This window comes from Eschscholzia californica, unplaced genomic scaffold (assembly GCF_041429995.1).
Source record: "Eschscholzia californica isolate CP2 unplaced genomic scaffold, dmEscCali1.0.p SCAF_3, whole genome shotgun sequence".
Lineage (NCBI taxonomy): Eukaryota > Viridiplantae > Streptophyta > Magnoliopsida > Ranunculales > Papaveraceae > Eschscholzia > Eschscholzia californica.
The window spans coordinates 54,616,032-54,631,072 of NW_028238420.1; the positions used below are offsets into that span (position 1 = coordinate 54,616,032).

At 35.5% G+C, this 15,041-nt stretch overlaps 1 protein-coding gene across 1 annotated transcript; it reads right to left on the bottom strand.

The window, feature by feature from the left end:
• Window positions 1–159: 159 nt before the first annotated feature.
• Window positions 160–6,838, bottom strand: LOC147551964 (glyceraldehyde-3-phosphate dehydrogenase GAPCP1, chloroplastic-like). The gene is made up of 14 exons (XM_086669690.1): window positions 6,418–6,838; window positions 6,057–6,148; window positions 5,911–5,978; window positions 5,747–5,785; window positions 5,002–5,102; window positions 3,525–3,637; window positions 2,515–2,614; window positions 2,282–2,428; window positions 2,048–2,108; window positions 1,848–1,945; window positions 1,230–1,372; window positions 1,059–1,142; window positions 524–613; window positions 160–441 (listed from the first exon to the last, which is right to left on the bottom strand). The coding sequence occupies exons 1-14, from the start codon at window positions 6,523–6,525 to the stop codon at window positions 387–389; spliced, it is 1,299 nt and encodes a 432-aa protein (XP_086525816.1). The 5' UTR covers window positions 6,526–6,838; the 3' UTR covers window positions 160–386.
• Window positions 6,839–15,041: the final 8,203 nt, after the last annotated feature.

Genomic DNA, 15,041 nt, shown 5'->3' on the forward strand with positions numbered 1-15,041 from the left:
AATACTCAGATTTTTCTTTTTTGAAGTATACAGAAACTTGTATACAGCAAAAACTCCACCAAAATTAATGACCTCAGACGAGCAAGTCAGGAGGTCAGATTTCAAACATATAAAGGGGGTTTTCAGGAGTATCCTGTCATCAAACAGCAAACTCTAATATAAGCATTACTAAGAGCCAGACCAGATAAATAGATAGATAGATTTAGGTTTACACTACTGACAAATGAAAGCCAAAACCATGCCCTCTTCAAACTTACTAAACAATAAGTTGGATGAGATAATCATTATTATTTCTTTCTTCCAGGCGTCCACCCGGAAACCTAGCATAGAATATCAAATCCCTCTACGACCGTCATCATCAGGGTGACGATGGATATCTTTCAGTTTTAGGAAGAAGCAGCCACTAAAGCCATGTGCTCAATCAGGTCCAAAACACGGTTGCTGCCATACAAACAAGCCACGTAAATTAGCATCTTCAGAGTGTATAGATGAGAGAGAAAGAGAGAACATGTTAGAGAGATACCTGTAACCCCACTCATTGTCGTACCACGATACAAGCTTCATGAAAGAAGCACCAAGTCCTATGCCAGCCTTGGAATCAAATATGCTTGACCTGCGCCAATAACGAGTGAGCCCCCACTAAAATTTGAAAAACTAAGATCTGGTTGATGAAACAACTAACGTAATTCATCAACCCCAATTAACTCAAACGTGTTTCAAGACGATGGAACAACACATTTGTGGTGCTCACCACGTTGATGAAATGACAATCAACATTTAAATCCTATATTAGAGTGAAGGAAAAAGACAGGGGGACCGAACTTCTTGGCGTGAAAGCGGCGTGAAAGCGGCGTGAATTGCAACCAACCCTTGGATTCACACCACTTTCTCTCTCTTGATGAAATCAGCGTGAATCCAACCCGTTGGATGGCAATTCACGCCAAAAGCATTGGTCCCCCTATCACTGCTCTAGAGTGAAAGGGAAAAACTGAATACTAGCTTTGTTTGGCTTAGTAGCTTTTTTGTGTTTATCTTCATTTTTGAAGAAAGAACTATACCTTGCATCACCAACAAAATCATTGGAGACAACATCTTCATCAGTGTATCCAAGAATACCTTTCAATGGCCCCTCTGATGCAAACCTAAGGATACAGTAAATTATAAGCGCCTAAAAGATGTATGTTTGTTTTGTAAGTCGAGTCATAAAAGTAAATATATAAGAACAGTACTTGATGGCTGCCTTCACATCTTCGTAAGAAGCACTTTTCTCAAGTCGACAAGTTAGGTCCACCACTGAAACATTCGCTGTTGGAACACGAAAAGCCATCCCAGTGAGCTTTCCGTTAAGCTCCGGAAGAACCTTCCCAACTGCCTGTGAAGTTCAAGAATATTAACAATCATTACCTTCAAACAACACAAGCATAAGATTTTCAACTTCTAAAACACGACTAGGAAACACTACTTCACTTGAGCATAAATGGTTTATGATTTTTTTTTTTTTTTCTTTTGAAACTCTGAGTGAATATATTAGAATAAGAGATAATGTACATAAATAGTTTATGAACGCTTCAAGTCAATAACATACCCGCAACCTCTCTTCTCATAGATAAACTGTAAAAGTCGAAATGTCTCTAATGATACACTTCCAAATAGTATTATAGCTACTACTTTTGGCACTTTTAATTTCACAAATGTGGCCAGGTACTTAAGGATTTTTTTCGACGAAAATGAAAGTGTGCAAGTCATAATTAACAATATCTGATAAGCTTAGAAAATGAAACTCGTGTTTTTCTAACCTAATTTAATGCCAATGTTAATATACGAAAAACGATCCATCCCAAAATTACCTTTGCAGCACCAGTTGAACTGGGGATGATGTTTTGGGAAGCTCCACGGCCTCCCCTCCAGTCCTTCATCGAAGGCCCATCTACAGTCTTCTGAGTAGCTGAAGATGAAAAATATAACTTTCTTAACATCTAATCCCTAGGGACTCGAGGAGAAGGTAAGATTGGACAGATAGATTGACAGTTCATATGCAGTGACCAACCTGTAGTTGCATGGACAGTCGTCATTAGACCTTCAAGAATACCAAACTCCTCATGCACCACCTATATAAACAATCTGTGAATCAGTATCTTGAGTACCACAGACATTGCTAGCTCAAACATTGTAGAATCAAAACCTAAGACTAACAGAAGAAAGAGTTTCTATCAAGCACATTAAGAATCAAACATGTAAGCACCAATCAATTCTACAATTTCTAAACAAGAGAGTAATTGACCTTGGCGAGAGGAGCAAGACAGTTGGTGGTGCAACTGGCATTAGAAACCACATCCATGCTTGATTTGTATGTTCTCTCGTTTACTCCTACGACAAACATAGGTGCATCAGCTGATGGAGCTGATATAATCACCTTCTTAGCACCGCCCTGTGCAAGCAAGCAAAGAAAGAAAAATTAATCGAGAGAGAGTAATAATTACGTCGCAGTGAAAGGCTGAGATTATGGTAACAAACCTTTTTATGTGCTGAGGCCTTGTCTAATGTTGTAAAAACCCCAGAAGATTCAACAACATAGTCAGCCCCGTATTCACCCCAAGGAATCTCCGCAGGATCCCTGAAATAAAAAAGTTTACGCCACAGTAAGTAAAACGACGCAACATTATGAAATGCTATCTTAGCACCTGCATTGTTACACCATTCAAAATAATTCATCTGCCTAAGAGCAACTTGTTCAATAACTGACACCAATCCAATCTGCTCGGAACTAATTAGTTTCTCAGCACGTGAAAAAACTAAGGCGCACATTTAAAACTAAAATTGTTCGGCCCCAAAAGCTAACAATGAGTATGATTGTACAAATAAATATGTTAATATATTATTTACTATGTCTTTTTAACTTTTAGATTAGTCATTGTTAAATTCTAAACAAACAAAATTAACCTAGAGTTGTACTATCAACTAATGTTATTTTAACCAAGTTAAGACATGATATACACAAAATCTTACATTCTACATATACCTCGGTTACGGAGTAACGGATGCGAGTATCTTTCTCAAAGTCATGTTGTTGTTGATGAAGGTGACTCTGTCAGATGGTAAGACACTAATATCTTGTATACTAGCATGTAATATACTACTATGGTCATTATGCCGTATGCTAGGGGTACACATCTTTGTTCGCTATTTTACCATTTTGCGTATTTTCTAGACACAAAATATTTCCTTTATGATGCATATAGGAATACTTGCTTTCATTCTCAAGCATTCCATCACCATAAAACTTAAACTTTAACTAGTTATCTAAAAGATCTTGTAAATTACAACTCGCAAGTTGATCCTATAAATCCAAAAAGATAAAGTTACGTAAGGAGTATGCCAAATTCAAACACTAGATCGCAGAAGTACCCAAAAATGGTATCTGATATGGAGTACACGGGGAGGGGGTGGAGGTGGCGGGAGATAGGAGTATCCATGTTACATAGAAAACAATAAATTAATTAATAAATAAACATCCCCAGGTATACCTTTTACTTGTTACTTTAATCTGCCTCCCATTAATTTCCAATGTAGAGCCATCAACAACTTTAATGGTCCCCTTGAAAACACCATGTGTTGAATCATACTTTAACATGTAAGCCTGGAAAGTGAAACATTAGCAATCCATCAAATTTTCGCTCTTCCAGCTTACACAATTTTACCAGACTATAGTCATGAGCATCTTCTGGAAACACCGTGAACGTGTTGCAGACTTCACTTGACATTCATTACGCTTAAAAATAACTTTTACACAAAGCAACAAACTAAAATGCAGGTCAGTCTCTCTTGGTGTACATAGAAATAGATCAGCAGTTAGACATAGTTAGCTGGTACACGCACGAGATGGATGTACGACGTGTTTTTTATGCATATCAGATCAATGTAGAAAAACAACAATGACTAAACTAATGTTATCACATAACTATTCTTGATATGTGATGTTAAGAGAGGGCTAGTTTTGATAGCCATACTTTAGTTCTCTTATACTTATGCGTAAGTATTTCGATGTATCGTTCCATAATTTGAGCAAACGTGTAGGAATAAAGGATAATCATCCTCTCTCATTACAGGAAACGGAAGTGATTCCCTCATATTCAATTTCAGTATTGTATGGCGGTATCTTCCCCTTACAAGGTATTAGTGCTCTTTAAACCTTATACTAGGGTTGAGACAAATTGTCTCTCTTTCTAACAAGGTATACATACTAAGCGCTTAGGAAAAGCAAAAAAACGTAGACTATTCAGAATATGTCATGGCAAAAAGTAAGCTGCAGCAAATTATTTGGTAATGATTTTTCATATAAGACCAAGTTCAAACTCAGACAGTTCATCATCACCATCCACACCATATCAACAAGGTATACTAAGAGCATCTCCAATGGGACACTCAAACTCTAACACTTATTGTGCCACATATGGTTTTTTGGAGTTTTTGTTAAAAAACCATCTACAATGGGACACTTTGTTAGACACTCTATTATGAGGTGGACACAATTATTATAGAGTGTCTAGAGAGAGAAACTCTAAAACTAGAGTGTCTCTTTAAGACTCTCTAAGTGTCACTTCAAAATTTAAACCAATAGAAACATTTTTTTTTCAACTAATTTTTCCATATTCAATTTAAGAGTAACATGTGTATAAGTAGAGAGATTTTAGAGATCTCCATTGGAGACCCAAAAAATTTAGAGTGTTTCTATACTAACACTTAGGAAAGAGGATCTCTATTTGACACTTGACAACTAGATTTTAGAGTTTTTGTTAGAGTGTCCCATTGGAGATGCTCTAAGTAACTAAAACATCTTTATCTGAAACGGTCTTACCTTTCAGACTACAACTTAATGCAAGACTTAAAAATTACAATAAATGAGACTAAATTCTCATCAAAAAAAAAAATTCCACCATTTGATTGTACCACATAAGCTATCCAGGATACTTTAGGGTTTAGGAGAAAAGGCCAAAGTCCTACCATGTATGTAGCATCAATAAATGGATCATTGACTGCTACCACTTCAATATCATCCCTACTTGTCGCAATACGTAGGACCAACCTTCCAATCCGACCAAAACCTGCATGAAAGAAAATGCTTGAGTGTTTTAAAAGCAGAAAAAGATATAACATCCTTTAAATATTCAGAGCAAATGAAACAAAGCAACAAAAAGTATTCAAAGGAAGCAATGAAGTGACATCAAGAAACACTATGATATCTGTATATGTATTTGATATACGAGACTTCTTTGAAGGCCTACGACTACAAAGGAGCAATTGTGACGCGAATCCGTAAAAGCAAGAAACCTTACAGTAATAGCAAATGGGCTACTTATTGCCCTCTTTCTCTTATCTCATTTAGGTGTAATTTAACCAAATTGACTACAAAATTAACAGGCGTGTGAGACTGTTTTTCGAATATTATACCTACTCCTAATCTTCTAGCTGGTATTAGAAGAATCCCAATGCTGATACAATGCTACTACTAGACAACCTTGCAATGTAAGCAGTCATAGCTGGACAAAATATATTTAAAACACTGACCCAAGTGTGCGGGTGGAGCTCTAAGTCTAAACGAAGAGGCTCCTTTTAACAATGTACGAGAAACTAAACATTAGCATTACTAACGGAAACGGAATTACAGAGTCACGATAGAGTGGCCACGTTGCAAACAAAATTATCTGATAAAATGCAACAGTTATAAAGATTATAAAAGGAAACGCACCATTGATTCCGACCTTTGTCTTCCCACTGCTTGATGATTCTAAACAAGAAAATCAATAAAAAAAAAAAAGTTAAAAGAAAAATCGCTTATCAAAATTGTACAACCATCCGTAAATTGACAATAAATAAATAAATAAATGATGTTTATGAAGATCTGAAATTTACCCTTAATTGTTGGTGGGGTCTCTGTGGCGATGGCTCTGGTCGGTAAAACACTTCTGGAAGAGTGTTTCCTGTACGGTTCAGATGGGTTTAGATGTTGGCTTAAAACATAATGGAGTAAAATAATTGGATCACTAAAAAACACTCACTGTACGGAGTCAATTGGAATAGCACAACCAAATCGGCTCGACTGAATCTCAGCTGATTTTCCACTCCTCTTGACGCTGGAACGAAAAGATACCTGAAAACGAAGAACAACAAAAACAACTTAACAAATAAACAGGAGAACTAAGATCAAAGAAGAGCAGCTGGAATAGAAGAAAGCCCTAATCAGGAAAAAAGATCGATTTTTGTCTTCAAGGTCATACATGAATCTGAGAAACGATTTGCAGTAAAAAGTAAATCAACAAAGTTTGCAAATTTAGTCAATGCAAAATCTCAGACCAAAAAAAAAACGAAAAACAAAAACAAGGAAGATAGATGAAGATCAGAAAAAAAAGGAAAACCCACGCTGAACTTTTCAGAAGCTCGAACCCCTGTATTGAAAGAGGAAGCTTCAATATTACGAGAACCTTCAACAAAAGGAGTTGCAGATCTGATCAAAGTAGACATGGCCATTGATGAAGATCAGCTAAAATCCTTCTGAAGCCAATCTAAAGGACGGAATGAAAAACCCTAGACTTGTACCCTTTTTATAGAGAGAAAGGTCGAGGAAGAGAAGAACGAAAAATTAATAAAGAAAAGGAGCGAAGAAGGTATCAAAACGTTTTACTGGCGTTGTGGTTGGCGAAGATACTTATGTATATTATATGCCCTCTTCTGATTTCTAGAGAGAGAGAGAGGGGTTAGGTGGTAGACGTAGTACAATTTCGTCGTTATGTAATGACATGTACAGATACTCTGATGCGCAAGTTAAACGGTGTTGGTGTTTGTTCTCGAAGTGGTCCATAGTGTTAGAGCATGTCCAGCCTCAGCCACCCGTTCCAAGCCCAGCCGCTTGGAGCGGAGGCTGGGGCTCGATCTTCAGTCGCCCCTAACATTAGGGGCGACTGAAGAGGGTCCCCACGTCACATTGGGGACAGATCCAACGGCCAGATCTGTTTGTTTTTTTATTTTAAAAATATTAAATAATTAAAAAATTATAAATAACTTAAAAATCAAAATACATTTTTTGTAATTCTAATTAGTTTTAATTTTTTTTTTAAATTCTAGAAAAACATAAATATTAGTAATTAAAATACATCCCACCAAATGTCGGCCCCCGAATATATTTTTTTTCGAAAAATAGTTCAAACACGTATTTTATATATACATAAAATCACACACGATTTTCGCACACCAACTAAAAGTGCACACACGCGTTTCCCACATAAACAAATTTTCGGCCTCAAGAGAGGCTGGGGCTGGAGCTGAATTTTAGAGGCTGAGCTGAGGCCAATAATTTTATGTGAAAAAGTGGTTTTTTCGGCCTAAGACAGGCTGGGATTGGACTTGCTCTTAATATAGAGTTCAAAACCGTAAAAGTCACACGTTGTGGAATGTATGGTTAGTTCAGTTGGACTTTAGGTTTGTTTCTTTCGAGAGTTTAATTTGGCTCTTGTTAAGTGACTTTTGTGAACACTTAGTAAGTGATGTGGATTGTACGTCGTTTGTTTTTCATCACTTTTAAGTGTATGATTTATTTTTATATTAATTCTAAATATTTTATAAAAATTAATAATTATCTATTTTGGTTATAGATCAAAAAATGTCGTTTTTAAGGACTTATGAAGTAAGTGCATAAAAGTAAACTCTAAGTTGGAGTTTAACTTTTTGCACTTATTTTATCGGCACTTAGAAGTGATTTTAACTTATTAACCGGAAAACTAACGACCTAAAATTGTCGGCTCACACTTAATAAATGAAAATCACTTAATAAGTGCAAAAAACAAACACACTCTAAGAGGGTGTTTGATTTTCGCACTTATTAAGTGATTTTCACTTAATAAGTGCGGGCCGGCAATTTTAGGTTGTTTAATTTTTCACTTAATAAGTGAATATCACTTGTAAGTGGGGTCAAAGTAAGTGCAAAAAAGTAAGCTCCAACTTGGAGCTTACTTTTTTGCACTTACTTTCTAAGTGCTAAAAAAGACATTTTTATCCTTCTCCGAATATAATAATTACCAATATAAATATAACTAAAGAGAAAATCTTAAACAATTGATAAGTAAAAAATCTTTTTATGACTTTAGCGACGACTCTTTTCCTTCTTCACTCATCCTGCACCTAAGTTTTTCTTCTAATTTTTTCGCATCTCTTCCTTCATTAATCACGGAACCACCCAAACTCCATAACGCAACGTAAGTTTTTTCTCGTTCATAACTCTTAATTATTTGAGGTTAATATTTTTCAACACAAAGTATTTATAAATCGTAATTATCTTGTATCCAAACTCGCGAGCATAATGAATTAACATGAAATGCTAAAATGTAACTACTTTAAGGTCAAAATAGACAATTTCTCACTTTTATGACATTTAAAATTAACATAAAAACAAAAATCAAACAATTAGAAACAATGAAAAACAAACGCCATAGCACTTACAAGTGATATCACTTACTAAGTGATAATCTAGCACTTGCAAGTGCTAAAAAATCAAACACCCTTAGTGCGGGTAGGCTATTTTAGGTTGTTTATTCCTTTACCAAGTTATAATCACTTTTAAGTGGTAGTATCTTAGATGCAAATAAGTAAGGTCCAATTTGGAACCAAAAGTATAAGTACTTTTATGACTTCAACAAAGACTCCTCCCTTTTCATCGCTCATATTTCACTTAAGCTTTTCTTCTAGCTTTCTTCATTTCTTGTCCTTCACTCGTTATTATTACCTTCATCGCCACTAATAAGCTGAAGTTTGACTTGAAGGTTGATCTACATGTTCTTACCCAGCTCTACCATATGAAGTACAACATAAATGGCTCTTCTTTGTACCACTTGGCGGTTAAATGCCGTCCTTTCATTCTGACCAATAAGGTGTTGGAAGAGTACAAAAGCAGATATCTCTTTTTTTTTTTTTTTGATGAGAGGCAGATATCTCTTTATCTGCTACAAAACTGATTTTGAGGCTTTTGGTTTTTATGAAAAATGGTTGTCAATGGACAATAAACTTATGCCCAAACTATCTCCTTGTGTCATCCCGAGGGGTACCTCACCGCTTAGAAATTATTTGAGGACTTCTTAGTGTCATCCTGGTAAGTTGATCTTCATTTTTCAAGTCTTCCTGGATGACTTTAATAATTTGCATAAGAATCTTAGATAACTTGTAAATTCAGACAAAATGAGAAAAAAATTTAAAGTAATTTATATATCCGAATATAGAGTACAATACTTATATTTGTAACCTGCAACTCGCCAAATTTCTCCTTTCAAGCTATAAGATTTGCAATTTTTCCACGATTTGCAGACGGCATGGGGTTCCATCGAAGTCTGAGTACGTCATGCGAACCAGCAAGTTTTTCTTCCATATTTTTCCCGTTGCTCTGCTCGTCGCCCTACACGTTGTCGTGTTTGCCGTTTGATTCATCGCTCGACTCCTCGTTGACTTTTCGTCCAACTCTTTAGGCTCGTTGGCTTGTGTTGCAGTGACTGTCTCTCAGCGTTGGTCTTGAAGCGCAAATCACCACACCGCCAACGCTCCAACATAGCAGGAGGTTGTCTTTTACCATGCATCAACGACCATCTTATCACGGATGGAGACGGTTGAGGCACAATAAGTGTTTTATGCCCTTTACAACTATAAAAAGCAAAAGAAAAGCTTGCTAGTTAGCTTAATTTTTTGGTTAAAATCCAATCTGGTCCAGGTTTGCGTTTCAAGGTTGCTATACATGAAACAAATTGGAAGCATGCACCCCACGAAATTTTCCACAAGTCATAAACATCTCGTCGATTTTGCTTCACGAAACAGGATAGAGTTCGTGGATTATAACCCACGACACAGTGATCAACTGAAAGACCTCTGAGGTTGTGTTTGATATATTCCAATGAAATTGGTATTTCCACCATTTGATACAAAGTGTATTTCCACAACTTTTAATTCCTTTAGAATTTATTTTTGTGAAATACTCCGCTTTTAATTCTTTGTTCCTCTAAGAATTAACTTATACATAAACTAAAGAAATGGTGTTCAAATATATTTGGATACTTGAAACTTAATATTTATTTCTATATTTTCGTTAAAAAATTTATATTTATTTCATATTTTTGTCAATTTTTTACTTATATAAGCAAACTTTCAAACTTCCCCTCCATCTTCTAAAGTCATTTTCTTCTCTGAAAATAAACAAAAATAAAATAATCTCTATCTCCAGAACAAGTAAGTTTTTTTTTTCTCTTTTCTTTTTCACTTTTTATAAGCCATCTACTCCATTTAATGATCATAAAGTAAAATTTATGAAATATCAACATCTCATAGTTATTTTTTTTTTGTTAAGGAACATCTCATAGTTATTGCTTACAGAAAAAAAAAGTAGAAATAAAAGTTGTTTGATGGATTTATTTTTGTTTGTTACTACACTTTAAAAATACAAAAACCTATAAGCAAAAACAAGTAGAGAGAGAGAAAAACAGTTATCGTAAAATCCTAGCCACCTTTGTCCTTCACTTAGTACGTACCTCATCTTTATTAGGTGTCTTTGAACCTTAACTCTGCACCCACCAACAAAAACACCATCATCATTTTATAATTTTTTCTCATATTTGTTGGTTGACATAGAAACTTGAACCCGAAGACGCCCACTTTTTGTTTTTTTTGTTGAACTAACGCCCACTTTTTGTTGTCCATGAAAAATAAGAGTTCTTGTTTGTGAACAAAAATTTGTTCATATTCCATATACTCTCTCTCTCTCTAATGCTCTTTCGCTCTCGAGCCTTTTTTTACAGTGTGAGTTAGAGAAAGAAAGAAAATGTTGTACATCTTACATCGTGGAGTTTTGAATGTACATTATAATTTGTATTTTATGTGGTTTGTATGAGTATTCCTTATATGATGATTAAGGATAACGTGACTTCGTGTTTCTTATTAGTTGATAGTGTAAATGATTAACTAATTTTATGGTTATAATTTGTGTAGAGTGCGTAGTTTAAAAATCGTAAGTGAGCAGTTATTGCCATAACAATGATAATTATGCAAGTTGTGTTAGTGCTTCACTTTTATAAAATATATAAAAATCTCTAAACAAAGAGGTCTTATAGAAAAAAAACTTTGAGAAGAAGAACGTTTGAGAAGAATGCATAAGAAGAGTGATACAATTTGTCACAGGCAATTAAGGATAAGAAGATAAATTTTCCATAACTTATGTGAGCGATTACTTATGTATTACTTTGTTGATGGTTGATAGGTTAAGGTTGAGGAACCATTACTTAAAATGCGTTGTTGGCATGCACATTTGGTATGAAATTAACCCACATTTTAGCTAGTTGGAAAAGGTCAGTTCATGATGGTTCTATGCTAATGAAAGTTTAAGTCGTGAAAGTCGTTAGTTGCTCGTACATTTAGGTATGTCAATCTGGTAACTCAAACGTGGTCTTCAAAATAATTTTTAACTTAACTAGGAATAGGTAAATACTACCTTGCAGATGCAGAATTCCCTTTAGTTCTTGGATTCCTCACACCATATCGCAAAGCAAGATGTGACCTTTGAGATTATATTAGTTGCCGTGCTGAAATTCCCAAGAAATGTTCAAATTTTCGACACTCGTCCCTACAAAATGTGATTGAAATGTCTACTGGAGTTTTGAAGAAGAGATTTGCGTAGCTTAGGAATGCTCCCTCCATGAAATTAGAACCTAAGCGAATATAGTCATTACATGTGATTTTAAAAAAATTAGGAGATGGCGATCCTAGCAACTCATGCCACTATGAAAATCCTATTGATGACGAAGAAGAAATTAGTGAAAGAAGAGACGATGTGGATGTAGTAATAGCTTCTTCTCAAGTGTGGACAACTTCAAGAGACGCTATGACGGAACAAGTGTGGGGAGAAAGTTAGGCTTAGCAAAATATTGATGTTAGAAAAAATAATTTAAATATTATCTCCGAAATAGTCTATTATTACTTTTAATGCTCTTAGTCTTTTGATTTATTTATTCATTATGAGAAATCTAGTTTTAATATTTTATTCATGTTCTTGTTTACTGTATTGATTGATCAAGTAACTATTTATAACGATATTTGTACAATTTTTTTTAACATATGTTAGATTGTGTTACTAGTACTACATTTGAATTTGAGTCATCAAAGAAGAAATGTGTAAGATGAAACGAATGAGTGGACCTTCCAGCAAGAACGTTTTACGAAACTGTTTGAACTCTGAATTTGGAGTATCCTACTTCCACGCGATTCACAGGGTTCAATAAGCAATCGATATTTCAGGATCACATACGTAGTACTGCTTGTAGTAGGGGTCCTTATATATCGTGTTAACAATCGAAATATGGTCGAAAGAAAAAATCTCTATTTGATGGGGCTTCTTCCTATACATGTGAATTCCAGTGGACCCATAAATGATACATTGGAAGAATCTTTTGGATCTTCCATTATTGATAGGTTGATTGTTTCACTCATGTATCTTTTAAAAGGGGAAAAGATCTCTAAGAGTTGTTTCATCGATCCGAAAGAGAGTACTTGAATTCTTCCAATAACCAAAAAGTGTATCATACATGCCTGAATCTAACTAGGTTTCGCGGTGGTGGAGGAACCAGATCGAAAAAAGAGGGATTCTAGTTGTAAGATATCTAAGGAAACTGTAACTGGAATTGAGATCTCATTTAAATAGAAAGATATCAAATATCTGAGTTTCTTTTTGTATCCTATACGAATTATCCGATTCGTAAGGACCATGATTGGGAATTGTCTGATCGTCTTTCTCCAACGAAGAAGCGAAACATAATCAACTTAAATTTGTGACAACTATTCGAAATCTTAGTGAAACACTTGATTTGTTATCTCATGCCTGCTTTTCGCGAAAAAAAAAATTCGAACTGGAAGGTTTCTTCAAACAAAAAGGAGAAAGTTCTCATTGAAACACTTATAGGAGGAGGTTGCTAAAGGAAGAAAGAAATTCGATTATGGTTAGAAAACTAATTGTCGAAACTGAGTTGCAGTTAAAACTGATAAAATAACAAAGACGATTGTTACACGTGAAAACATCAAGGCACGATTGAAAACAATGAAGAAAGATTATACGCTAGCAAGAAAAACCCTTCACCGAATGGATTCAACTTTAATCCGGAGACTCAATGTATAGCAATGTTTAGGGGAGATACATACAAGTAAGTGATATGATTCTTTTTAATATTTTTTTAACACAATAACTTCATAATGAACACACATTATATTTCTAATTTTTCATATTTTATATTGTATGCTCATTCAGCAACTACAAGATTGCGTGAAAAACATTAAATTTTACGATTCGACAAATTATGATAGGGATCGAGCAAGTAACTTGTGAGAGGACATTGGAAGCCGACAACTTTTCATCACCAATACATTCTTTAACAAGTTCCATACTTTCTAATTCACAATTTTTTTTCAAGTATATTCCACTATAAGTATACATGTCGTATTTTGACATAGTAATGATAGCATTTTTTGTTTATTTTAAGACTTAGATAACTTAAATGACTTCTTTTCTGGAGATAATGATAATAACACACAATGAACTTCTTCTACAACAAAATCAATTGTACCTAATAGTAGTCTTACATCATCACAAAAACGCTAATGAATTTGAGTCCTTGAAGATAATATTCATGAAGAAATGATTAAGATGATAAAAGTTGCGAGCAAAATAGTTACAAAGTTTAAAGGGCCAACTTGGAAAATAATTAATACAATTTTGAATATAGACATGACAAGTATAATCTCAACCGTTTAAGATAAGTTTGACAGTTTAAGCGTATAATCTTATGAGTTAATTCCTATATGGCCCCCTACTTTGTGACCAGCTTCCTTTATGGCCCCCTTTTTTTCGTAAATTCAAATATGACTCCCTATTTTCAGGTAAATGTCATTACTACCCTTCCTAATTCTAAATTTAAAACATTAAAACAAAATTATTTCCACCTCACCCCCCTCTCTCCCTCCACCTCATCTCAACCTACACCTCACCCCTCTCTCTCTCCAACTCACCTCTCTCTCTCTCTCCAACTCACCTCTCTCTCTCTCTCTCCAACTCACCTCTCTCTCTCTCTCCAACTCACCTCTCTCTCTCCAACTCACCTCTCTCTCTCCAACTCACCCTTCTTCTCCGGTGAGGTGGCCGGCCGGAAAATTTTCCGGCCGGCCACCTTCAAATTAAAAAAAAAAAAAAAAAAAATTCTCTCTCCTCTCTCTCTCTAATTTTTTTTTTTTTTTTAATCTCTCACCTCTCTCTCTCTAAAACTCCGGCGAAGGGGGTTTCCCTTCGCCGGAGGATCTGTTCACGAACAGATCTGTTCGTGAACAGATCTGCTGTTCACGAACAGCTCTGTTCGTGAACAGAGATCTGTTCGTGAACAGAGAAATGTTCTCTGTTCACGAACAGCTCTGTTCGTGAACAGAGAGTTGTTCTCTGTTCACGAACAGATCTCTGTTCGTGAACAGCAGATCTGTTCACGAACAGATCTGTTCGTGAACAGCAAGTCTGTTCACGAACAGATCTGTTCGTGAACAGATCCTCCGGCGAAGGGAAACCCCCTTCGCCGGAGTTTTAGAGAGAGAGAGAGGTGAGAGATTAAAAAAAAAAAAAAATTAGAGAGAGAGAGGAGAGAGAATTTCTTTTTTTTTTTTTTTTAATTTGAAGGTGGCCGGCCGGAAAATTTTCCGGCCGGCCACCTCACCGGAGAAGAAGGGTGAGTTGGAGAGAGAGAGGTGGGTTGGAGAGAGAGAGAGAGGTGAGTTGGAGAGAGAGAGGGGTGAGGTGTAGGGTGAGATGAGGTGGAGGGAGAGAGGGGGGTGAGGTGGAAATAATTTTGTTTTAATGTTTTAAATTTAGAATTAGGAAGGGTAGTAATGACATTTACCTGAAAATAGGGGGTCATATTTGAATTTACGGAAAAAAGGGGGCCATAAAGGAAGCTGGTCACAAAGTAGGGGGCCATATAGGAATTAACTCT